Genomic DNA, 27,938 nt, shown 5'->3' on the forward strand with positions numbered 1-27,938 from the left:
CTTTCCTTTCTTTCTTCCTGTCCTGCTTTCTGAGCTCAAGAATTGTGATCTGAATTCCAGTTTGATGGCCTTTGAAAATAAGCATTGGCTCTACATGTCTTATGGATGTGATCCTTGTACACATTCTTGTCTATAAATAAAAACATTAGTACTGTTTATACCTTTTCCTATGAGGAATATTCTCATTATATTCAGTATAATTTCATAGAAGGCTGGGATGAGATAATCATTTATTCATTATTCTCTATATATTTATAGACCATCCAATGAATATGTGAAATTTGATTGCTTTCAGTATTTTATTAGCTAATTAGCACTGAAGAAAACAGCCAATTTCCATGTGATGTTATGGACCTGAGGAAGAAGTATGTGTGATATCTATGAAAGAAGACACTGTAAAGAAGCACATAAGATTTCATTTAGTGATAGAAAGTATGGAGAATCCATAGTATATTAGATAGGTTTCCATGCTTTTCTATTTGGAGAGTGCCTAAAGTGGCAGTAATAAAATGTATGTGAAACTGGAGCACCAGAGATGTGAAGGAAGAGTGAAGAATAAGGGAACAGGAAGGATTGGGTGTGTCAGTAGATGGAATGGCAGAGTAGAGGAGTGAGTGTGGAGAGTTTTAACTAATGCCAACCTGTAAGGATAGTCATTTGTCATCCTACTACTCTACAAGCTTCCTAAAATATACTCTTCACAAAATGAGTTTAAATGATGTTGGTCTGGAGAATGTTTCTCTTAGACATCACAGGCTATTAAGGAAAAACTCAGAACCAGGAATGAGCTTCGTTTTTGTGGAGTTGTTTTCTAGTTGTGTCCCATAGAACCCCAAATATTGTAGGCTATTGGCACTGCTCTTCATCATCCCAAAACTTGCTGATTAGGCCCTTTGAAGAAGACACCATGTAATCGAGTCATAACAATGACAAAGTAGGCTTGGATCTATCTAGTAGTTCATTGTCTAGAGTGTTAAAGAAAATAATGTCTATGTCCACATATGTTTTGTTTTTGCACACATGAAAACAAATTATATCCACTTATTTGTAATTCCAGAGTCCAAATAATGAATCCAAATATGCAGAAGCACGCATTACCCTCAGCATGCTTGAAGGTTAGTGAGAAATTAGTCCTTTCACAGTAACTGTTTCTCAGTGATTCTGAGTGATTTCAAGAGATAGTGATGTGTCACTTTTAGAAGTTGGCTTTGTCTTATGTAAGAGGTTGGGAGATTAATCTGGTATTGTTCAAACTTATAATGCTAAAAGTTCCTAATGCTATGAAAGAAGAAATGTAATGATCAGTTTTACTCAGATGTGAATCATGAAAGCTACATTAATGGCTGACCTGGTAGGACATACCCTTTGTTATAATGTTGGCATTAAGTGTTATAGGAGTAACCAACAACATTTGGATTGGGTTTCAGGCTTTCTCCACGGATAAAATTCACTCCAAGCATGCTTACTGGGGCCAATTACCTAGGCTAGATAGGCTAATAGGTCATAGGTTAAGTGTCTATGGTTGTTACCTTTTATGAATATAGTATTAAAGTGATTTCTAATGCCTTTCCATTATACTGATGGATTGGTGTATCTCTTAGCCTTCATCAGAGATGCTTCTTTTAGCAATAAACTGAGATTAACCCAGATATCAATAACTGGTCAATAGGGAGAGAATAAAAGAATGTGAATGTCCAGTTCTGAAACGGAACTCCACACCATACTCCTTCACCCAAGTCTCAGAGTTCATTCAGGAGGTAGGGGTGGAAAGATTGTAAGAACCAGAAGTGGTACATTACTACATTAATACAATATTTTAAAGACACATTCAGTGAACTCAGAGTGGTAACAATTGTAGGCTCATGATCTGAGTTAAATCAAGTCTGATAAGATCCGAGAATGCAAAGTTGATATGGTCATTAATTTGACCTCTAGCTGAGTAATTATGGGCAGTTGAATACTAAGAAAACATGTTTAATTTTAGATGAAGCCCTCAAATACTACCTACTCTTAAATAGATGGCCTGTACAAACAGACACACTCATGCACACAGAGGTAACACTGAATAGATTCAGTGGTTTAAAAAATTGAAATGAATAAGTGAATTGGGGAGGAAATAATGACAGAAGGATAGTTGGGAAATTGGAGGGAAAGACATCAGGGATGAACTTCATCAAAATACATTGTACAAGTGTATAAAAAATTTGAACTATAAAACAAAAAAATTTGTGTACATCTAAATGAGCCAACATCATTACTATTGAACTAATTTCCAAATACCATAGCAACAAATCCTAGTCTGTCGGGAAAATACCTGGAAAACAGAAGCCTTTCAATAATAATCTGTTAAGAATACAAAGTCATAAAACCCTCTTGGGTCATTACCATGTGGCTCTTGCAACATCAGTAGGTGATATTTATCAACCTCTGTTATAAAGAAGGCATTGTAGGAAAAGCCACCACCAAAAATCATGATCCAGAATTCATGGGTTTTCCGAACCTTGAGGAATGAGAGCTCTGGTTTCCTCTGTTCAAGATTAATTACTCTCTCCTCCAAAAAGCCAAATATAATAACAACAGAAAATATTTTTTCAGTACATTCAACTTTATAACCCATCTATACCACTAGTACTCCTGTGAGAGAACAGAAGAATCATAAAGATACTTTTCAAGTCTCAAAGTGCAAAGGTACATATTAAACTGGATAGATGTATGGTTTGCTTAACCCTAACTACAACTGAGAAACATAAGTTAGCCTCTGATATGTCTTGTCTCTTCTCTTTTGAGATTACTACTGAGCCTGAAGTGGGAGATGAATTTTCAAGCTAGAAGTAGAACCAAGATGTTTCAGAAGCAATAACGGTCATTGCTTCCCTGAATAAATATTTCCAGAAAATAATACATTTATCACTATTTCTTTACTGTAACTCTCTGTAAAATATGGTATACAAGGCATTGAGAATTGTGAGCTTGAATTTATCTTTCTATTCTGGCTCTATTTCTCATATTAATATGGTAGTTGAAATGTACTGGTATTCCATTTTAATGCTATAATTATTACTGTTCATACAGATATGACCTAGGGAAAAATGGTTTTAGGAAATGCCTCTTCAGTGAAAGAATTTATCCTGCTGGGCTTGACACAGCAACCAGAGTTCCAAATGCCTCTCTTCTTCCTGTTCTTGGGAATCTACGTTGTCTCCATGGTGGGAAATCTGGGCTTGATTATTCTGATTGTTTTGAATCTTCACCTGCACACCCCCATGTACTACTTTCTCTTCAACCTTTCCTTCACAGATCTCTGCTACTCCTCTGTCATAACCCCCAGAATGCTGGTGGGTTTTGTGAAGCAGAACATCATCTCTTATGCTGAGTGCATGACTCAGCTCTTTTTCTTCTGCTTCTTTGTTATTGATGAATGCTACATTTTGACAGCAATGGCCTATGACAGATATCCTGCCATCTGTAGGCCCCTGCTGTACCAGGTTACCATGTCTCATCAAGTTTGCCTGTTTATGACAGTGGGAGTGTATGTGATGGGGTTTTTGGAAGCCATTGCACACACAGGTAGTATGGTAAGCCTGACTTTCTGTGATGGCAACATCATCAATCACTATGTGTGTGACATTCTCCCTCTCCTGAAGCTCTCCTGCACAAGCACCACCATCAATGAGATGGTTGTTTTCATTGTTGTGGGTGTCAATGTTATAGTTCCCACACTGACAATCTTTATTTCTTACACCTTGATCCTTTTCAACATCCTCAGCATCCATTCTGCAGAAGGTAGGTCAAAAGCCTTCAGTACCTGTGGCTCCCATGTCATAGCTGTTTCTCTTTTCTTTGGAGCTGCAGCGTTCATGTATCTTAAGCCTTCTAGTGCATCTGTGGATGAAGATAAAGTGTCTACCATTTTTTATACCATTGTGGGCCCAATGCTGAACCCCTTTATCTACAGTATAAGGAATAAGGATGTCCACCTTGCACTTAGAAAAACTTTGATGAAAAGGAGTTTTACCTAAGTAGCTCAATTTCTTATGGAACTCAAGTCTTATGGCCTTTGAGATTTACCTTTTCAGAGGACTGATTGGAGTAGTAGGTAATTGACATACGATTTGCTTACATTTGGGTGTTTCTAGATTTGACCTAGAGTTTTCTAAACCAACAATGACAAGAACGAAAATAACAAATATTTTAAAATATTGTGAAAGAATTTTATAGAATAAAAGTTATTTTTCATTTGCAAAACTAAATTAATTATGGAGGAAATTTCAGAAGACAGTGAAAGATGATAATGGATCATCCTCTTAGGATACAGAAAATAGTTAATCTGTAATTTTCCAAGATATTCATAACTTTTATAGCATTGAAACATGAATGAACATATTTGTGTAGCCAACTACCAGTAGAATAGCCTTTCTTCTCTGAAGTAATGAACATTTAAGTCTGAATGATGTTATACCCAGAAACAGTAATATCAAGAGATTTCTTCAAATGTACATGATTATTTCATTATTTTGTCATGTGTGTTTATGGACATCATGATCCTACTCTTTTTCATGCTAGGCAAGTGTCCTATCACTGTGGAACATCTAAATCATCACTGCAACTAGGTACATTCACAAAATTCATGTGGCTATCTCAGAGACAGTGTCTCACTAATTTGGCCAGTAAACTTCTGGGATGAATTGAAGGGGATTTCATTGTAGAGGCCCCTTTGTTTTTCAAAAGTTTGAGGAAAAGAGGAAAAATGATTGTCTTTTTCTCTCTGGTCTTTTCTTATTGTTTTAAAGCCATGTGGTAAAGAGAAGCTGATGAGTATGTTTTGATTCCAATCCTCCAATCCTTGTATAGTAGGTTTTCCCCTTCTTTGACCGGAGGTCAGGTATGTGAATATAAGGACCTAGTATGTTTCCATTGGAAAGAATTTGACTAACCAAGTTTCCTATGTGATGGATAAGTTTATGTTTTAAGTTTAACTCACAGTGATCAAGAGCTCTATGAAACAAATTGTCTTTAGCCTAAAAGTCACAATAGTCCCAGGACAGATGGAAACCTATTGAATGTTAAGGGCTCATTCTTCTATAATTTTAATGAAGCTGCTGTTCATCACAATAATGGTCACAATGTGAATTCTGCTTCTGCTTTTGTAAACGAAGCTTGCTTGCTCAAGAAAACTGCCCAATATAAGTTTTCTAGATGCTGTAATTGCACTTAGACATGGTTGTACTTAGGCAATGATACATGTGTATGTAATCTCCTCATTGAAGGATATAAGTCTGCACATAGATAGTATGTAACCTTATGTTTTAAACTGCCTCTAGAAACCCTGTCTTTTGTGCTTTGGTGCTACAGCATTGAAATCCTGATTCCGAGGAATAGCCCTAGCCAAACACTTTCTGAATAAAAGTCTTCTTTTCTTTGTCAGACAGTGAACACCCCAAGCCAATAACTTTTTGATGTTCCAATGAGATATGGGTATTAATCTAGAGCTGCCAATTTTTGTGATATGACTTGGGGCTCCGCAGGCTTCCACTATGTGGCCTGAGATAAATTAGAGAGGCCTAATACTTGGGAAAACCATTTGTAGTTTCTCTGTGCCTAAAGTGTGAAAACGTAGTACCTAACAGCCTGCAGCTGTGTAGTTAAGAATCCTGTCTTTAGTACACATTTGTTGCAATTGGGGAAAAACTGGGTGTATACTTAATTTTCACGTTAGAGGGCCAGCCTCGACACTGCTCACTCTCATTATTTGGTTCCGAGAGGACTCCTGACACAGGATCTGAGAAAGTGAGAGGTTTTGTACTTGAGGGAGCCACAGAAAAGCAGATGAAACCTGGCTGTTATGTATATGAATGAAGGTGGCCACTAAATATTTGTTTTTTTGTATAGTGTCCTTTAGCTTCATGAACTTTCTTTTTAAGCTTCTGTTTGATAGACATGTATTTTCTTGCATACGCATGACCTTGTTGTAGTGTTGAGTGGCTTGAGTGTTATATTGCTTATTGTTCTTGAGATAATTAAAACAGTGTGGGAAAATCTTCACTGCAGGAGTATTTTAGGTATAGATAATATTAAAATTTTTTTATGTTGTTCTACTTTATTGAAAAACTCATGCAGGGGCACCATATCCACCCAGTCCCAATCATGATTGTTTAAAAGATTTCTCCAAAATTCTGTCCTGTGTCAGGTGGGTCACTCAACTTAGGACAAGGGGAGAAAAATGATAGTTCAACAGAAGACATTGTGTGCTTTAAAATAGCTAACAGGTAGATTAATCATGATGAGGATTATTTTATTATTACTTCTCATATCTATCTATCTATCTATCTATTATCTATCTATCTATCTATCTATCTATCTATCTATCTATGTATGTATCTGTCTGTCTATATCTGTCATCTTTCTATCTATTTATTGGTTTCATTTAACCCAGTAAGACTTTAGCTGAAGTATGAAGTTTATCTCAAGATTTTAAGAGAATTGCGTAAACTTCTTTTTGATGTCATTGGGTATGAATAAAATTTTGTATAACCTGTTTCTAAAAGTTAACTTAAACTTATAACAAAAGCATTGATAATTGAAAATTTGTACATAGGTAATAATCATTTATTACAACACTGTATATGTAACTTGGATTCACCTCTTTTTTTTGTTAAATAGATGCTTTAAAATAACAACAATGTAAGGTCACCACCATCTTGATTAAGGTGACTATGTGGTATAAACCAATAAGGCATCAATAACAGTTCTCTAAGGTATTTTACTTTAGGATGGGTGTGTTTGTTTGGTAAATCTTGTCCTATAAATAAAAAATAACAGATGATGACAAAATCATAAAAACTGAGTTTATGGAAGACAGCATTTTAAAACAATGCATTTTAAACAGGATATTAAAACTGTACTGACATGCATTTATATACAAGGATAAAAGATAATGATGAAAGGTTTATAGGGTGGACAATATATATAATTCTCCCTTTTATTTTTGCAATGTTCTTTACTATATTACCTGAGCAATATGAGAAAAACACTAAAGAGGCAATGATAATCAAAGATATAAATAAAAGACCTTAATAAATTTATTTCTCAAACCTGGCAGTATAAATGAGATTTCATTTACTACGTTCAGTAATTTTTTGCTTTATTTAAAAAAGGCTCAATAACAGGTCTTATGGGTGTTAGATTTTTCTCAGAATAGCGTCATGAACTGATGAAACAAAAATGTTTGTCCTTGAGTATCCTCAAAGTTTACTGGGTCTGATATCTTCTCTGGGTTGATATATGCAGACATTCTTCCAGTAATATTACTAATTCAAATGATCAAGACATAAAAATACTGCTAGAAGAAAAGCCAAGTAGGAAAGGAAATGAGAGAAGTGCTGTCTCATTGAAGAAATCAGCTCAGGTAGCCTCCTACCTTCGGGCTGCTTGTCTCTGGCCAGGTTTTTTTATGCCACCCTGGCAATCATCAACAGGGTCTGACATCTCTAATTGGGTATTTTAAATGGAATTACTAGCTGGCCTCAGTATGGGGTATCCCACTTATTTGACCCTGCCACTCATTGCAGTGAGGGAGCTTGGGCATGGGGATAATACCCTCTTTTCCCTTGCCTCTTGCCACTTCAGCAGTTAGGAGATCTGGCCTGGAAGTCATAGGAGCAGGAGAGCTAGACCTGCCACTCGCTGTCTATAGTATTTGAAAAAGTGAATAGTGGACTTCAACTGGGAGCTGATAGTGAAGGCATGTGTACTGGCTGGTTTTGTGTGTCAACTTGACACAAGCTGGAGTTATCCCAGAAAAGGAGCCTCAGTTGTGAAATGCCTTCATGAGACTCAGCTGTAAGGCATTTTCTCAACTCGTGATCAAGCGGGGAAGACCCAGCCAGTGGTGCCGTCCCTGGGCTGGTGATTTTGAATTCTGTAAGAGAGCAAGCTGAGCAAGCTAGGGGAAGCAAGCCAATAAGAAATATCTCTCCATGGCCTCTGCATCAGCTCCTGCTTCCTGGCCTGCTTGAGTTCCAGTCCTGACTTCCTTTGGTAATGAACAGTGTGGAAGTGTAAACTGAATAAACCCTTTCTTCCCCCAACTTGCTTCTTGGTCATGATGTTTGTGCAGGAATAGGAACCCTGACTAAGACAGCATAGTTGAACCAATCCCAAAGGATGTGTGAGCAGGATAACTGGCTCAGCCTCCTGCCCGCTACAGCACTTGCGAGAGTGGTCCTCATGCCTGTTCTAGGCAGGAAGTACAGCTGGCTCTGGATGCCTGGGTGCAGTCCAGCAGGCCCCATGTCCATGAGAAGAGATCTGTCGCTGCTTCCAGGATGTGGCAACACCGGGGAGGGCTAGTCAGAGCTGTGGTGGAGAGATGCTTCTGCTGGTGCTGTTGCTGGCAAGGCAGCAGGCTGACCAACTCGGTTGCCACCTGTGACCAGATCCAGGAGTCTGAGTTGGCCAACCTCAAAGGCAACACTGTTTGTCAAGTGTTGGAACATGAGGAAGGGTTAGTTTTGCTGATTCAAGGCTACAGGATCTCCATGACACACAGGAACAATAGGAGAACTGGGAGGAGGCCTAGTGAGGATCCAATATTGATGGTATAACCAAAGCCAGACTCATTGCAATCAACATTTGTAAGTGAAGATGTGTTGACAAAGGCAAATTCTGGGGCACATTGTGACACAGTGTAGCTTCCACAACGAGAATTTTTCCAGCTTGGTTTTGTTTGCTTTTGGGGGCAGTAGTGGTGGAATTACAATGTTAGAAGGCAAATGTGAAGGGGGCTGGGGCTCATGATATGACAATCACAAAAATTCCTTGAAAGTTAAAAAAAAACCAAAATATGGCTTAGAAAAAAACAGCAAAGTTTAATGTCATGAGATAGAGTCTAGACAAGGTTTTGAATAGACTAAGATGGCAGAGATCTGTATCATTCTAGATAAAGGATAATAGAGGTTTGAAAACAGATGAATGACCTGGATTACAAGGGAATAAAAGTGGAGTTAGGAACGTAGAGAAGAAGCTAAAGCATTATAGCCATATCTAAGATCACCCAAAAAATCTGAGATATTTTTTCTTATGATGCACCAGGACAATGGACAATGCAGTTTGGCCAAAGGCCTAAGTATTGTCACTCTTTCCTGAGGTCTATTCAGGCTGACAGTAACTGAGTTAAGAATGTATGCAAGAACTCTTTGTATTTGCTGATTTTGTTAAAATTTAGCTATTTATAAACTGTCTCAAAAGAAAACTCTGATATTCTTTAATTAGGCAGTATGAAAAGATCAAAAAAATAAGTTTCTCAGTGTCTCTATGGGCTGCACTGTAGAGGAATTTTAATCTGGAGACAAGACTGCTCTGGCAAGGGTTTACATTCAAAGACCTTCTAGGTCTGTGTGATCTGGGTGGAATGACATAACTTTAATCCCTCTGTGTGGAATGTAGACACTCTTTTAGTGTCTTTTAGTTAATCCAAAACAATGAAGGTAATTTTAACTTTTAGAAAGAAGTATCCATGTTTGAAAATAATGTATAATTGAGGAGACAAAGTGATGAATCCGAGAAAGGTTTGACAGAATGAGTCAGAGATAGAACACAATCAACTATCACAAGAACAACACAGCTAAGAGAGGTAACTGAAGAGAGCAAAGCAGAACAAGAGATACATAGATAGAGACAGATAATAGTTGTAGAGGAAGAGGATGGCACTTTTACCTTCATAATTTTACAGAGAAAGGCCTCTGAGAGAATCAGCTGGACACAGGAAGAATGAGCTAGAGAATGAGAATGAGACAGAAGATTAGAACATATTGACAAAGTTGCTGTGAGGCTACCCAAAGCAATTCTGGCACAAGTTAAGAGAAGCTAGACTGAATCTGGCACCTTGGAAAATTATATTTTATGGAGGCAAGACATAGGGATAGAACAGAATTTTTTTTTCTGTTTTCAGCCCAAGCTCTGTATTCACACAGTTTGGATTCAGCTCTCATCTCATTTTTTCAACTGAGGAAATAAAAGATTTTCTTCCATTGTATTTATGAATTGAGGTACTTCAATTCAATAATTGTGACTTTTAAGGCTCAAACTTTAAAGAATAAAACACTGAAATTCTAGCCTACTAACTTGTAGACAGTTATAGATAAGATGTGCAAGTTAATAGTCATTTACCTTATACATAGTCAAATTATTAAATGTGATAAAAATGCTTATCATTATGATAAATACAAATACAACTCATTTTATTGAGACAAGCCTTACTTAGGCTTCCACATATGTTATCAACATTAAGTCTGAAGAAAGTACTAAAAGGAAGTAAAGTTCATTTAAAATTATGAATGATACATATATGGCTCTCAAACCTCTTCCGAGATCTGCTGAACATGGCACTTAAAATTGTTTAATTATAAAAGAGATTCCTGTAATAGACAAACATGCCAGCTCCTAATGGCAGCTGTATAGTGTTTTAGAAGCACAGGGTCCCTAATGGAGGAGTTAGAGAAAGGACTGAAGGAGCTAAAGGGGTTTACAACCTCGAAAGAAGAACAACAATATCAAACAACCAGATTCCCCAGAGCTCCCAGGGATTAAACCACCAACCAAAGTGTACACATGGGGGAACCCATGGCTTCAGCTGCATATGTAACAGAGGATGGCATTGTCTGGTATCAATAGGAGTAGAAGCCCTTGGTCCTGTGAAGGTTCTTTTCCCCAGAGTAGGGGAATGCCAGGGTGTTGAGTTGGTAGTGTGTGGGTGGGTGGGAGTGGGAACATCTTCATAGAAGCCAGGGGAAAGTATATGGGAGAGGGGGGAACTGGTAAAGGGGATAACATTTGAAATGTAAATAAATAAATTATCTAATAAAAACATAAAATTAAATAAAAATTAAAAAAACAGAAAATGAATTTGTCTGAACTGTGATATTAACTACTGGGGAAAAGTGCTCCATGCCTAATCAGTAGCTGGGATCCTGTCTAAATGGTGGAGAACCAGGATACTCCATAACTGATTGCCTCATTTGGCCTCACTAAGGTGGGACAGTCTCTTAAGTCCCTAATATACAGGAAAGTCTTTGGAGTTCTTTTGGGTCTGGTAGTAGATGGTTGATGCTTCCCTGTGCAGCAGTTAAGGAGTTAATGGTGTCCTGTGTGATCAATGAAGACTGAGACCACTCTGACTCCATGGAGATTACAGAAATTTCTAAGGAAGAGCCTGGGTAATTATCCAAGATTGCTTAGAAATCTCTGTTATCTTAACTGAAACAGAGCACATTTGGCTTATCCTTTGTTTCAAATTTATCCTTCTCACATCTATGATAGTTTGATAGCTAACTGTAGCTTTATTGTTGTAGTAACAAGTGCCTAATCAATCCATTTGATTTGTAAAATCTAGATTTTTTTTTACAGCAATTTGGTTTCCTGAGAATTAAGCTCACAAAACCGGGTTGCAACTTCCTAGCATTCCTTTATTTAGCTGAACTTGCTACTGCTCTTAGTAATCAAACACTGTGTCTCATGATTGGATTGAAAAAGAAGGAAGGGAAGAAAGAAAGAAAGAAAGAAAGAAAGAAAGAAAGAAAGAAAGGAAGGAAGGAAGAAAGAAGGAAAGAAAATGGCTACCTTCATCAGATCTGCTTAACTGAAAATATACAGGTTAGATCTCTTACCTGCACCTATTTCTCTGGTAGTCCAGCTGTCCCTAGAAGCATTCTGTCCCTGTGGATCTCCATTGCCCAGCCACCTCTTCAACCACATTCATCAGACCTGCTAAACAGGAGACATACAAGTTAGACCATCCCCTGCCTCTAATCTGCTATCTGCCCTGTCTGCAGGGCACAACTAACTGCTGGGAGACTTGCACATCTCAATGAGTTCCATTATTCATCCTAAGGCCACCTACCAGTAGCCTGCTGTACCAGGAATATCCAGATTAGCAACCCCCCCCCTCGCCAAATACCTGCTACATCAGGAACATCTAGGGACAGGGCCTACCAGATGGCTAATGGCCAGTATAAGAACACAAACAACAAAAGCCAATATGGCAACTCCAGAACACAGCTATTCTACTTCAGCAACTTCTTAATATCCTAAAACAATTGAAACAACAGAAACCTTAAATCCAATCTTATAAAGGGGGAAATGAAGAAATCCATTAAAGATATACAAGAGAATATAATCAAACAGTTAGAAGTCTTTAAAGGGAAAAACAAATAAATATCTTAAACCATACAGAAAAATATGAAAATAGAAATAGAAGCAATAAAGAAGAAAACAAACCGAGGCAATTCTGGGGATAGAAATTCTGGGGATAGGCAAGAAAATAACAATAACAAATACAAGCATCACCAACAGAACACAAGAGTTAAAAGAAAGAATCTCAGGCAGAGAATATAGGATAGAAGAAATTGATACATAATTTCAACAAAATGTTAAATATAAAAAATTTCTGACACAAAACATCCAGGCAGTCTGGGATACTAAAAAAAGGTCAAATAATTGGAATAAATGAAGGTGAATAGTCCCACTTCAAAGGACCAGAAATTTTGTTCAACAAAATCATGGAAGAAAATTTCCACAACCTAAATAAAGAGATGCCTATAAATATACAAGAAGTTTACAGAACACAGATTAGACTAGAGGAGAAAAGAAAATCCTCCCCCACAAAATAATCAAAACATAAAATATAGAGAAGAAAGAATATTAAAAGTGGCAAAGGAAAAAGGCCAAGTGAAATCCAAATGCAGACCTATCAGAATTATCCTAGAGTTCTCAGTAGACTCTAATAGCTAGAAGCACCAACCTAGAATACAATACCAGCAAAACTCTTAATCATAATTGATGGAGTAAACAAGATATTCCATGACAAAACAAAATTTAAACAATATCTATAGACAAATTCAGTCTTGCAGAAAATGCTAGAATGTAAAATCAAATCCAGGGATTGCTACAACAAGAAACCAGAAGAAATAAGCAACTCCATGTCAACAGAAACAAAATGAAAAAAGCACACATAGGCACAAACACATGAGCACACACACATACACACACAGACATACACACACACTGACACACCACCATCGCTACCACCACTACCATCAAAATAACAATAATTAGCAGTCATTAATCATTAATATGCTTCAAAATCAGAGGATTCTGTTTCCCAATAACAAACATAGGCTAACAGAATGGTTGGAAAAACAGGACCCATCATTCTGCTGAATAATAGAAACATGCCCCTGCAATAAAAATAGAAATTATGTCAGAGTAAAGAGCTGGGAAAAAGTTTTCCAAGAGAATATCCCAAGAAACAAGTTGGAGTAGCCACATTAATACCTAATAAAATAGACTTTCAACCAAAAGTAATCAAACAATATGGGGAAGGACACTTCATATTTATCAAAGGAAAAAAAATCTACCAAGATGACATCACAGTTCTGAACTCTATGCTCCAAATGCAAGGGCAATCACATTCATTAAGGAAACATTGCTGAGACTTAAATTACACATCAAAATCCAAATTCTAATAATGAGAGACTTCAACACCCACTCTAACCAATGGACATGTTATATATACAAAGAAATGGAAAAATAATGAAACCAACTTATGTTATGAATCAAATGGACCTAAAAGATATCTACAGAGCCTTTCACCTAAACCCAAAGAATATACCTTCTTCTCAAAACCTTATGGAATTTTCTGCAATATTGACCAAAAAATTGACCAACAGCCTCAACATGTTGAAGAAAACGGAAACAACTCCTTGTATCTCATCAAGCTACCATGGATCAAAGCCGGACTTCAAAAACAACAAAAATAATAGAAAGCCTACAAACTTATGGAGACTGAATAACTCTGTACTCAATGGTCAGTGGGTCAGGGAAAAAATTAAAGAAAAAAATTAAAGATGTTCTAGAATTCAATGAAAATTTAGGCACAACATAATGAAACTATGGGACACAAGGAAAGCAGTGCTAAGAGGACAGTTCATAGCACTAAGTACCTCCATAAAGATACTGAAGAGATACTAGGAATTAAAAAGCACACACAAAAACTTTAGTTAAAAAAAGCAAACTCACTCAAGAGGAGTAGACTCTACAATCAAGTTCAGGACAGAAAAAATTCAAGCATAAGACCTCTGTAAATCCAAGCCTGATAAGATCTAAGAATTGAGGGCAGAAATGGTCATGAGTTCAATCTCTAGCTGAGTAACAATTGGCAGTTGATAAATACTTTGAGAAATCCTGTCCATTTCAAGGATGAATTCTTGTCAGGCTACCTACTCTCAAGCAGAGGACTCTTATAATGCGCGTGCACGCGCACGTGCGCACACACACACACACACACACACACACACACACACTTAATACTGAATAGACACTGTATTAAGAGATTGAACATAACAAATGAATTGGTGAGGGGACAATGACAGGAGGATGAGGAAGGAATTAGAGAGAGAGATATGGATGAACTTCATCAGAATACATTGAATGAGTTTATGTGTATACAAAAATCTCAAACTATGAAACAAAAGAAAATTGTATACCTCTAAATGAGAGAAAGTCATTGCTATTGAACTAATTTGTATGTTCCATGACAACAAAGCTTCACCTCTTAGGAAAATACTGGGGAAACCTAAGTCTTTCCATTTTTAATTGGGTCCCTGAGATTACAATTTATAAAGCTCTCTTGGGTCATTATGAGATAGCGCTTATGACACCAGTAGATGCTATTTACCATCTACTATTATAAAGACAGCATTGTAGGAAAAGCTACCACCACAAACATTGATTCAGAACTCATGGCTTCTCAGAATCTGGAAGTTCGAGATTTTGCAATCCAAAATTAATTTCCCTTACCTCCAAAAAGCCAAACCAGGTAAAACATAAAATAATTTTTTTCTGTACATTCACCTCTATAGCTCATCCATGCCATTTGTACTTGCCCTCCTGTAAGAGCACAGAAGAGTCAAAACAGTCACTTGTCCAGTCTCAAAGTACAAATGTAAGTATTGGATTGTAGGGTGCATGATTTTCTTCCTGCTAACTACAACCAAGCAACACAGAAAATCCTTGATATGCCTTGTCTCTGCTCTTTTGAGATTACCACTGAGCCTGAAGTGGGAGATGGATGGACAAGTTACAAGTAGAGCTGAGATGCTACAGAGGCAATAATGATCATTGCTTCCCTGGGTATCATTCCCAAGAAATGACTTCAAAATATTTATGGTTATTTCTTTACCATAACTATCTTAAAATAGAGTAAGCAAGGCACTGAGAATGGTGAGCTTGAATTTACCTTTCTATTTGACTTCTTAGTCTTATATTAAAGTGGTAGGTTGAAAGGTGCTAGGATTTAATTTTCATGTTACATTCTTTACTGTCTTACAGATGTAACCCAGGGAAATATGATTTTAGGAAATTCCTCTTCAGTGAAAGAATTTATCCTGCTGGGCTTGACAGAGCAACCAGAACTCCAACTGCCTCTCTTCTTCCTGTTCTTGGGAATCTACATGGTCTCCATGGTGGGGAACCTGGGCTTGATTGTCCTGATTGTTTTGGATCCTCATTTGCATACCCCTATGTACTACTTTCTCTTCAACCTTTCCTTCACAGATCTCTGCTATTCCTCTGTCATAATCCCGAAAATGCTGGTGGGTTTTATGAAGCAGAACATCATCTCTCATGCTGAGTGCTTGACTCAGCTCTTTTTCTTTGCCTTCTTTGTTATTGATGAAAGCTATATTTTGACAGCAATGGCCTATGACAGATATGCCATCTGTAAACCCCTGCTTTACCAGGTCAACATGTCTCGCCAGGTCTGCCTCCTGATGACAATGGGTGTATATGTGATGGGCTTTCTGGGTTCCATGGCTCACATAGTTTGCATGCTGAGACTCGACTTCTGTGATGGCAACATCATCAATAACTATGTATGTGATGTGCATCCTCTCCTTAAACTCTCCTGCACAAGCACCTCCATCAATGAGCTGGTACTTTTCATTGTTGTGGGTATCAATATAACAGTGCCCAGCCTGACTCTCTTTGTTTCTTATACATTAATCCTTTCCAACATCCTCAGCATCCATTCTGCAGAAGGTAGGTCAAAAGCCTTCAGTACCTGTGGCTCCCATGTCATAGCTGTTTCTCTTTTCTTTGGAGCTGCAGCGTTCATGTATCTTAAGCCTTCTAGTGCATCTGTGGATGAAGATAAAGTGTCTACCATTTTTTATACAATTTTGGGCCCAATGCTGAACCCTTTTATCTACAGTATAAGGAATAATGATGTCCACATTGCACTGAGAAAAATTTTGAAGAAAAAGATATTTACCTAAGTAGAATGTGTAGTTGTTAAAGAAGCAAATCTGAGGACATATGATGTTTACAACTAGAAGCAGAATGGAGAAATACCTCATTGTAAGACATTTGCCTACATTCATGAGGACCTGGATTTGTCCTACAGTCTAGAAAAATATTAATGGCTAGAACAACAAAAAATAACATAAAAACAAGTATGAAGCAAAAATTTATGGAGAGAAAATGTGGAATTAAAATTATTTAATAGTATACAAAGTTAAGTCTATTACTGAGGGAATTTTAGAAGTAATGACAGTAAAGGGTCAGTAATCAATCATTGTTTTAGGGTATTCTGTAATTTTCCAAAATTATATGTAAGAAAACACAACTGTAACATTTGGGCAGCTTTCTACCAGTATAGTACATTCTAGCCTAGGAAATCATGAGGATTAAAACCCAAAATACTGGATGATATTATGCTCTGTAATGGACAGCTCAAGATATTTTTCTCTATTTTTGCAGTTTATGTGTGGGAGTTAATGTTCAGGCTTTCTTGTATGCTAAATAAGTTTTCTACCAGTGAGCCAATTCTTAAGCACAAGTATGGGGAGTTTGATTTGAGTACATCTAAAAATCGTATTTTGCTGTGCCACTTAAATACTGATTTCAGTAATCTTAAAGACAACATCTTATTTATTCTGTTAATAACCCTCTGAGAATATTTGTAGGTGAGTTGATTTTTAAAAGTTCCTTTGTTTCTCCAAACAAAGGATAGATGGGTAATGCTTTTTGTGATCCAATCTTTTCTCTACAGTTTTAAAGCAACCTGATAAAGAGGAATTGCTGAGTCTGTTGTGAATGCAGTGCCCTCACACTGAAAATGAAACAATTTAGTTAATTGATGGTAAAGAGAACCTTTATTAGGTATTTCCCTCATAAAGTTGAAGGCAGGTATGTGAATATATGTGCTATGTCTCCATTTGTAACAATTTCTTTAAGCAAGCTTACTAGTTAATGGTAGAGAAAATTTGTTTTTTACTCAGTCATATAAGATCATTAGCATTCTGTTATTTCCATTTAATAATTTCACTTTCATTCTGTCTCAGTGTTCTACATACAGTGATGCAGTTTATTGAAGGAGGGATTATAAACAGAGCATGTATCTTATTTTAGACATCAAGATTTTTGTAGGCTTTAGTTAAACAATAGTATAGTCAGACAGTATGTGCAGAGAGTCCAAATTGGAGATCTTCATTGATTCCTTCTCTGCCTAACTTGGGGAATCCTAAGGAATAGACGGCAGAAGAATCCTAGGAGTTGGAGTGAATAGAAGACCCTAAGAAAACATGGCCCACTGAATCAGGTAAACAGGACACATACAGGCTCACAGAGTCTAAACTGGCAAGCAAGCATGTGGCCTGCAACGGTCTGCACTAGGTTCTCTGCATATGTGTTGTGGTTCTTAGCTTGGTGTTTTGTCGGTCTCCTAACTGTGGGAGTGGGAGTGTCTTTGACTCTTTTGCCTGCTCTTTGGGAGTCTTTCTCCTGTTGGTTTGCTTTGTCTAGATTTGGAAATTTGTCCAATGGGGGATAAAAATATTTAAAAAGTACAGCTCTGAAAAAAAGTGAAGATCCTTGTTAGCATAGAAGTAAGATGGCAAAATAATGTGTCTGTGAGTTTGTATTAGAAAAATGATACACAATGTCTTGAGCAAATGTAATCATACATTTCACCGTGAACACTTCTCTTCTTATCTTCGCTTAGCCGGTAGGAAGGATTTTTTCTGAGTAGATGACAGGTGACCCGACTGAAGGCAGTGTTCTCCACTGAGCACTTAAGCAGAGGGATGAGGGAAACTTAATATCAGATTCAGGAACAATCTTTACGATGATTTGGGATGGTTATGGGAAACACACTAATGTTATGGAAGCAGGTAAAGTAGAAAAATACACATACAAGTGTAAATGAGGTTGACTTGGTACTTTGTAAAAGATAAGAATGAAATGTTAATAAGCTCAATAAAAACCAAGATGATATGAATCATACAATGGACTTCATTTTCTTTCTTCCCCCCTCGTATTTTGAAGCTCGGTCAATGTTCCTTTATATCCAGCCTGTGGCGAAATTCAGGAAACAAAATTTAAATAACAAAACTTCCCATGTCCTGTGGGAGGGCTGATTTTTCTTTGCTACTTATACACACTTGCAAAATTCGTCAGTGGCAGTGAAATGTCAGCTGATGCAGCAGCACAAATTAGATGGGAGACTGTTAACTGCATCTCATCCCTTCCCCTTCAGGAAACTGTGTCAATTGGAAAGTCCAGGGAACTGGTCTGGTTTTTGAGTCTACATTCTGTAAGTTTTGAGGGTCTGTCTTCTACATCCTAGATTCTGTACAACTAATATTAAAACTGCTGTGGTATACAATAAATGAATGATACAAAGTTAATAGTATATTCTGTGTTTAAATATTATGTGCAAAGGATATAAACATGCAATTTTTTCACTTATCTTCCCTGATGTTAGAATGCACTTAATATTTAAAAGCCTCGCACTGCTTCTTAATGTTTTGTTTGCGCTGAGACAGGATTTGCACAATTTAGCCCAGGATGGCCATTGAATTATCATACCCTTTACTTCCTCCTTTGAGGGAGGAGTAGGTATCCACAACTTCTGGTCTAACAACTTTCCAGTGTTGATGCTGGCCTGCTGGCATTGCTAAGATCTCTGCAAGCTACTGATTGTTGAGAAACAATTTGTACAAATCCAGATATGAAGTTAACTTAGGGCCATTTAACACTCAAAGGTCACTATGAAAAGAATATTTAATTTAAAAATAGTAAGATCAATTCAAACTATGGTATAGAGTGGAAATATATTTCTGTCACATGGAGAAAATATGTATCAGCACATAGACATATTTTAAAATAACCAAGGGAAAATTTTATTATTTGTAATCAATATAGTATCTTTTCATGTCAGAAAAAGCACTAAATATTATGGATATACTTTCGTTTTAAAAGGGTCTTATTGTTGAAATAGTACCATTCATTTTTACTAATTTACTATATATTCGTTACAAAACAATAATGCTTGAGAAGTCTAGATAACTACAAGTCTTATGGGGAAGTTCATTTTTACTGAAAGTCACATATAGAATGGCATGTATATCAGTGTATTTAAGAAAACAGGGTAAATTGTTGAGTCATTCGTAAAATAGGAGGGTTTAGGCACAGGATACTTTTATAAGAAAAGACAAATTCTGAGCAGTAGGTGTTTTCATGCCAGGTTAGGTCGACAACCTCCTGTTGCCTCTTACTGATATGAAACCCCAAATCAAGTCCTACTAATCTTGATGTTGCAGTCTCAGTGCAGTTCCCCACTGTCTTTACCCCCTTTGTAGAATAGTAGTGGTTATCACAGAGGTGTGTGTCTTCAGGAGCTTTTTTGGTGTCCCATTTCCCTAGAACAGTGGTCTGACTCTACAGTACTAGGCTCTTAATGATGTGATTAGTTTAAAACTCATAAGTAATTTTTCGATGTTATACTTGGCCCTCAACCAATCTGACCAGTGTCCTTATAAGTTAAGAAAATGGGGACATATGTACATCCAGAATGGAAACACAAACAGGAAGGACCAGGTGACAACACAGCAAAAGCACAGCCATCTGTAAACCAAGCAGGAGAAGCCTCAGAAGAAAAAGAACCTATACTTTATGTTGGACTTTTGGACTCCAGAGCTACATGAAACTGAACCATTATTTAGTCAGTCAGTCTTTCCTACAGGCTTTAAAACTATTTTCTTTTAATGGCAGACCAAAGCAAGCAACACAGTGCTAAAAATACAATTTTCAATCTTTCCTCCCCATCCTTCAAGTGATTCCTGAGCTTCTTTTAATATCTGGCTGTGGGTCTCTGCATCTGTTTCCATTGGCTGTTGGATGGAACCTCTCAGAGGACAGTTATGCTAGGCGCCTGTCAGCAAGCACAACAGAGTATAATTAATAGTGTCAGGAATTGGTTCTTGCCACTGGGATATGTCTCAAATTGGGCCAGTCATTGAATAGTTATTCCTGCAGTCTCTGGTCCTCTTTGTCATTGCACATCTTTTAGGCAAGACACATTTTGGATAGAAGGTTTTGTGGGTGAGTTGTTCTTATCTCTCCACTGGGAGTCCTGCCTGGGTACAGGAGGTGGCCATGGCAAACTCCGTATTTCCCACTGTTAGGATTCTCAGATAGAATAACCTCTATAGACTCTCTGTAGCCTCCATTGTCCTGAGTCTCTGACTGGACCTAAAGCAGATCCTCATGTTGCCTACCAACAATTTCTGTTCTCTCTCTTCTGTTCTCCCTATACGTTATCCCCCCTATATGTTCCTCTCCTAATCTTCTCTTTCACCCAGTCCCCTCCCTCCATCCATCCCAATGTCTATTTTATTGTCCTCTCTGAGTGAGATTCAGGAATCTTACCTTGGACCCTTGTTATTTGGCTTCTTTGGGTCTGTGTATTACAGCATAGGTGTCCAATACTTCATAGCTAATATTCACTTATAAATGAGTACATACCATGCATGTCCTTTTGGTTCTGGGTTACCTCATTTAGGATATTTTGTAATTCCATCCATTTGCCTACAAAATTCACTTTGTCCTTGGTTTTAATAGCTGAACAGTATTTCATTGCGTAAATGAACCACATTTTCTGTATCTCCTCTTTGGTTGAGAGGCATCTTGGTTGCTTTCCAGTTTCTGGCTATTATGAGTAAAGTTGCTATGAATGTAGTGGAACATGTGTCCTTGTGGTCTGATGGAGCATCTTTTGGGTATATGTCCAGGACTGGTATAACTGTGTCTTGAGGTAAAACTGTTTCCAATTTTCTGAGAAACTGCCAGATTGATTTCCAGAGTGGTTGTAGAAGTTTGCACTTCTACCAACAATGCAGAAGTGTTTCCCTTGCTTAAGGTCCATGCCAGCATGTGCCATTGTTTGAGTTTTTGATCTTATCCATTCTGATGGGTGTAAGTTGTAGTCTCAGGGTCATTTTGACTTGTATGACCCTGATGACTAAGCATGTTGAACAGTTCTTTAATTTCTTTACCTCCATTCGAGACTTATCTATTGAGAATTCTCTGTTTAAGTCTTACTCCATTTTAAAATTAAGTTAGTTCTTTATTGATGCCTAACTTCTTGAGTTCTTTGTATATTTTGGATATTAGCCATCTTTTGGATAGAGGGTTGGTGAAACTCTTCCGAATATGTTGGCTGCCATTTTGTCCTACTGACAGAGAGTAGCTTTGCTTTACAGAAGCTTTTTAGTTTCATGAAGTCTCATTTATTAATTTTTGAGCTTAGTGGCTATGGATATTCTGTATAATAAATTATCTCCTGTACCCATGAATTCAACTTTATCCCCAAATTTCTTTTCTATTAGATTTAGGGTTCCCACTTGTGAGTTGAGGTCTTTGATTTACTAGCACTTGAGTTTTGTGCAAGGTGATAAATATGGATTTATTTGCATTCTTCTACATGCAGATATGCGGTTATATCAGCACCATTTGTTGAAGATTCTTTCTTTTTTCCATTTTATGGTTTTGGCTTCTTTGTGTCCATAAGTGTGTGTATTTATTTCTGGGTCTTTGGTTTGATTCCATCAACCTGTCTGTTTCTACACCAATACCATGCAGTATTTATTACTATTCCACTGTAATATAGCTTCAAGTCAGGATGAAGATACCTCCAGATGTATCTTTTATTATACAATATTATTATGGCTATCCTGTATTTTTTGTTTTTTCATATGAAGTTGAGAATTGCTCTTTAAAGGTTTGTAAAGAAATGTGTTAGAATTTTGAAAGGAATTGCTATGAATCTGTAGACTGCTTTTGGTAAGATGGCCATTTTCACAATGATAATCCTACCAAATCATGAACATTGGAGATATTTCCATTTTCTAATATCTTCTGATAATTTTTTTAGTGACTTGAAGCTCTTGTCATACAGGTCTTTCACTTGCTTGGTTAGAGTTATACCAGGATATTTTGTATTATTTCTGGCTACTATGAATGGTGTTGCTTCCCTGATACCATTTTCAGCCCATTTATCATTTGTGTTAAGGAGGGCTGCTGATTTTGTTGAGTTACTTCTGTATCCAGACGCTTTCTGAGGGTGTTTATCAGGCCATAGGAGTTGTCTGGTTGAATTTTCGGGGTCAGTTATCTATATTATCATATCATTGGCCAATAGTGATTCTTTCTTTCCAATTTGTGTCCTCTTGATCTCCTTCAGTTATCTTATTGCTTTAGCTAGCATTTCAAGTTACTATATTGAAAAGATGTGAAAAGAACATTGAGCCTTGCCTTGCCATTGATTTTAATGTAATTGCTTTGAGTTCCTTTCCATTTAGTTTGATGCTGGCTACTGGTTTGCTGTATATTGCCTTCATTGTATTTAAGTATGTTCCTTGAACTTGGTCCTTGAAGGTGTGTTGACTTTGTCAAAGCTTTGTGAGAGTATTTAACAATTATGGGCCCAATTGAAGCTTTCCTGCTTTTGACAAAAGTCTAAGAAAAGATTCAGGCAACCACTACCACTGTAATTAACAAATCAACATATTTACAGCAAAACAAAGGGAGGGAATCTATATCATGCTGTTTACCTACCTGAAAACAAAGATTAGTGATTTTTCCAGTTATGTGAACTGAAGAGAAGCTAAAGGGCTTACTTAAAATGCAAAATAATTGAAAAATTAGATTCATTAAAACATCAGAAACTCCTGAAAATGTTCACATTTGTCCACTTGAGGGCCTTCTGAGATATACATTTTTTAAACAATCTAGGCTATAGGATGAGTCTTGGAAGTTAAATGATGTCTGATATCAATGCAAAGAGATTGTTTATATGGAATTGCCTACACCTCATAGACAGGGATTCAGGTTGCTTCAAACATCATGCTGCAATACTGTTACAATTTTATGAAGTCTTTTATAGTAATTGAACAAAAGAAAGTAAAAAAAAATCACAGCACTTTCAAAATACTAACAAGACTATCAGGGAGTAGAGTAGAGCGGATTAAGAATGTTTTTGTTCTAGTCCTCAGATGCTGTCTGCTGACATTTTTAGCTTTTGTGTTGGTAGATTATTTGAGTGGTTAGTATATCCTGGAACGATTCTACATGAGAGTTATGAGGATGGGAGGGTAGGGTGAAGGAGTCGTAAGTGAAAGATAACTAGCACTAAGTTGTAATTGGGACATCTGCACCTACTTTCTCACCCTACGGTGCAGGTATCTTCTTAGATGATGGGGCATAAAGATATTAAGAGACAGAGTGAGTGGACATCTTCAGGTAACAGTATCCTTTGGATAAGACAGTGAAATACAGCAGGGCACTCTACCAATGGCTTCTATCCTAGTGCACAGATTTGATTTTAATCTGTTAAATGCAAATAAATATTTATTGACCAGAATATCAAACTCTCAATGCATTTAAGGAAATAGTCATTTTTGTCATATTCTTTTTGTTTAAAAACCAAAGTACAGATTTTCTTCATAGTTCTTAAATATTCACACTTGGTTATTTAAACAGAGAATCAAAATGCAAACAGCATAATAAGTAATGTATGAGTAATACAGTAACTAAAATTCCAATTAGTCATCACTAATGTTATTATTATATTTGCTTCTGTATAAATGGCTGCAGAGGGTCCTCTCACCTAATTTGAAAGGAGTGCATAATTCCCAGTAGGATATTCTTATCAACTAGGATGCAAACACAAGTACTATTATTTCTTCTTATCCCAACTTATCACCATAGGGAAGTCCTAAAAGAAGCCACTGTAGATTTCTAATGAAGCCCAGATGGACCTTACAAATCTCATGCTAATGGCATCTTCTCTACAGCATAGTGATCCTGCTATCAGCTCTGTACTGTTCTTTCACATCTTTGTAAATGATCAACTGGTGATATGATCTCTACTGCATAGTGAGGCTTGGATCTCTAAGAATGAGTTGTGTGTGTGTGTGTGTGTGTGTGTGTGTGTGTGTGTGTGTGTGTGTGTGTGTGTGTTTGTGTGTTGTGGTGTGTGTGTGTAAATGAAAAATCATTCCATCACTGCCATTGATGAGCTTTGACATGTTCACAGATGAAGCTTCCTAAAGATATACGGGTTTAGCACCAAGTTGTCTGTGGGGGGAGGCAGGGTGAGTTAATCAAATCTTGATTCACTTCATTCATGTGACTAAAAAAGTATAAGTAGTTTATAGAGTAGCTGTAAACTCAGCAATATAATCTCTGACTAAGTCTTTCTATTTCTTGCATTTGAATGTTTGCTGTATTGGCTACATTTTTCAGTCTGTTAGCAAGGCAGATTTAGCAACTCCAGGTGATACTTCAGGGACACAATAATGTCATTTGTCCCTTCACAGAAACTGATATGTGCTATACATTTAAAGACCATGTGTAATAATACTCAGGGATATTCTTTAACACTTAACTTATAATGTAAGTAACACTTAAGTATATTTTTGTTTTACTCATACATAAATTAATACTTGTAAATAGTTTTATCCTTTGTTTATCCTCTGTCTTGTTAGGGCTGAGTAGGGAAACCTGTAAAGAGTACTATGGTATAGTATTTGCATATTTATAAAGCTCAGGGCACCAACTATCTTCTTATCTTATGAATTCTTCAGCATGATGTCTGAAAACCCTATATTTGAGGCCATAGAACTGTATGGTTTATTCCTTAGAGGGGTTTTCTTTCTTGGTAATCATTGTAGGAAAATTGGGATATCTAGTAAAACAATGGAGATATGAATGAACACTATGAATTACAGAAAGTTTTGAGAGACATATCCTTCTTAATCTAAATTCAGTGGGCAGCCTTATCCATCACATAATGTATACGATGGTTACATCAGATCTACTCAAGAACAATAAAATCTTATAGGAACTGTGACTCTCATATTGTTGCCACTTGTGTTGGAGTATACAGCACTTATGTGTTTTAAATATTCATCCTGTATGCATCAGGGGCATTTTCTGTTTTCTATACTAATGTAGTGCCATGTGCAATACTCTAATCTATAGTCTGTGGAACAATAATGTAACAATTGCACTGGTGGATGCCCTAATGAAATTCCAGAGACACCTATTTTATTTAGATGGAGAAACTTGTAAAGAAGTTGAAGGACCTTAACTTTCTGTGGTGTTGTGCATGAAGAAATGCTTTTGCACGCATGTGTGATGTACACCAGTTGGCATATATTCATTTCAAGAGAATTGTCTTATCATTTTTCTCTCACATAATCTTGTCTCAGTTTTGTTTCTGTATTTCTGTCACTTTCCACGAATTTCAAACTGAATGAATGTGTGTCCCTCAGGCAGTAATACATTGATGCTTTTTTAAAATTATTGCTCATTTAGAAAAATAGCATTATATTAACATATTAGCATAACATTATATTAACAAATGTTCAAGAGACAGGTTTATCCCCTCAACACTGAGGTGTTTTACAGAAGCATCCTTACTACTGTTAACATTGTCAGCTGCTCTAGGCATAAGTTGGGAAATCTGTTTGTGATGAGCTGTGCAAAGGCTTAAGGCAGAACCACAGCTGCTGCCTAATCCCATCCTTTTGTTTTACTGTTTTGACTTTCCTGGTTGTCAACAATTTACATGATCTACAGCATGTGGCACCTACTTCTGAAATCCCCGGTAAGCCTAGAATCTGTATCATGGGAGAGAGCATGTGCACCTCCATGTATTCTTGCTTAACTAGCAGTGACAGGATTACTGGACACAGACACACACACACACACACACACAGACACACACACACACACACAGAGAGAGAGAGAGAGAGAGAGAGAGAGAGAGAGAGAGAGAGACAGAGACAGAGAGACAGAGACAGCCACATACATCCCTACATATTTATCTCTGTAGTATAATAGAATTGGGTTGTTTATATTGCAAACAATTACCATATAAAAAGGGATATATATGTTGACATATAGTATGTATTTCTTATTGTAGTAAATAAGCTAAAGCATTGCAGTTAATAGTGAAGTATGGTAAAGTTTACTTCTAATAATTATAAACAACTTCAGGGTTGGGTTTTTCATGTGGACATTGGCTTTAAGCAATCTTGTCTTAGCTCCTTGTCAAGATCAGTACCCGGAATGTACCCAGGTGATGTCAGCCTGTGGCTAGCAGGTATGTCTTTGTGTTCACTGTATTGCTCAGGCATAGGCAGACTCTGAGAGGCTTTAGGGAATGAGTGAACATCATAACTGATTCCTCATCTCCTTTACTGTATCTTTCACGGGCATTTGCCACATAGTATTTCCTAAGTCCTATTTTCTCTTGATATCATTCTCTAAGGTAATAAAAAAGGTCAGAGGGTAATACTAAGTGTTTTTGGAAATTGACATAAAGCAATGCTAACTAAATGAATCTGTTGGTATCAAACCAGATCGGTGGAAAAAAATGATGGATTTGGAAACATGTCCTTAGTGCCATGTCCAAACACTTTTTGAGCAGAGCCAATATAATTCTACTGGGAAAATAAGACTTCATGCTCAGATGTAGTCGCTCAACCAGATTGAGCTCCAAATATCTTCATGAAGAAATCATAAGAGTGGTGATAAGCATGTCAATGGGTCAATTTAGACACTGTGAAATGTATACCTCTATGATGCCATTTCAATGTATTTCATAAATGCATGCAATATTTTTGTCAATTAAAAATAAAAAGTGAAAAATAACACACAAAAAAATTGGAAAAATATACCTTTGTATGTGTATTTTCTGTTTCATTAGGCCTTTAATAGAAACTAAGGTTTTAGTTCTTATTTTAATTTTTTATTGGATAATTAATGTATTTACATTTCAAAAGGAGGAAGAGGAGTAGGAGGAAGAGGAAAAAGAGGAGGAGGAAGAAGGAGAGAGAAGGTGGTAGTGGAAGAATATAAAAGAAGTAGCAGCAGCAGCAGCAAACTTTTAGGAAGTACACTGTTCCTTTACCACCCAGCTGATAGCTGAAACAGCACTGGATGTTGATCTATCATTAGTCATTTGTTCTGCCTATGCCAGGTGTAATCGTCTATGCCAGAATGATTTTGGTGACTTAAGTCTCATGCGTCATGTTTTGTAGATAAAGAATGATCATATCCTTGTGAGATTCTAAGTCATCTTAATATGTTTATTCTATTAATCAAATCTGAGTTCTTAGTATTATTTTATTCCTGTTCATATATCATTTCTTGAATAAAGAGCATTTGAACACATTTCTTCTAATAAGAGATTTTTTTTGAGATAGCCATTTTTTTATTAGGGGGATGAGCCTATTAGATACCTTTGAAACTCTTGAAAATAAAATATAAACCTAAGGAATTTATTTTGAGTTTGAATTTCAAATACATCTTGGAGATGTGAGCTACTAATGGTTTACTTTTATAATCTACGTTAAAGTAATGATTAAAACATTAATGAAACAGATTCATTTTATGGTTAATTTTAGAAAAATCTTATTTTATTAAGTATATATAAAATATTTAAAATTGTAATTTTTATTTAAAAAATAAAGCTACATACATAATAAAAACATCTTGCTTAATGTATATATATATATATGTATATGTATACACAC

The 27,938-nt window shown here is 36.7% G+C and overlaps 2 protein-coding genes across 2 annotated transcripts; both read left to right on the top strand.

The window, feature by feature from the left end:
* Positions 1-3,074: 3,074 nt before the first annotated feature.
* LOC116907328 (olfactory receptor 8B3-like) lies at positions 3,075-4,019 on the top strand. The gene has a single exon (XM_032910274.1). It carries the CDS (start codon positions 3,090-3,092, stop codon positions 4,017-4,019), a length of 930 nt encoding a protein of 309 aa, XP_032766165.1. The 5' UTR covers positions 3,075-3,089.
* An 11,373-nt stretch (positions 4,020-15,392) lies between these two features.
* Positions 15,393-16,328, top strand: LOC116907746 (olfactory receptor 147-like). Its single transcript, XM_032910883.1, has one exon. The coding sequence runs from the start codon at positions 15,402-15,404 to the stop codon at positions 16,326-16,328; it is 927 nt and encodes a 308-aa protein (XP_032766774.1). The 5' UTR covers positions 15,393-15,401.
* Positions 16,329-27,938: the final 11,610 nt, after the last annotated feature.

The sequence above is a fragment of the Rattus rattus genome, chromosome 8 (genome assembly GCF_011064425.1).
Source record: "Rattus rattus isolate New Zealand chromosome 8, Rrattus_CSIRO_v1, whole genome shotgun sequence".
Taxonomy (NCBI): Eukaryota; Metazoa; Chordata; class Mammalia; order Rodentia; family Muridae; genus Rattus; species Rattus rattus.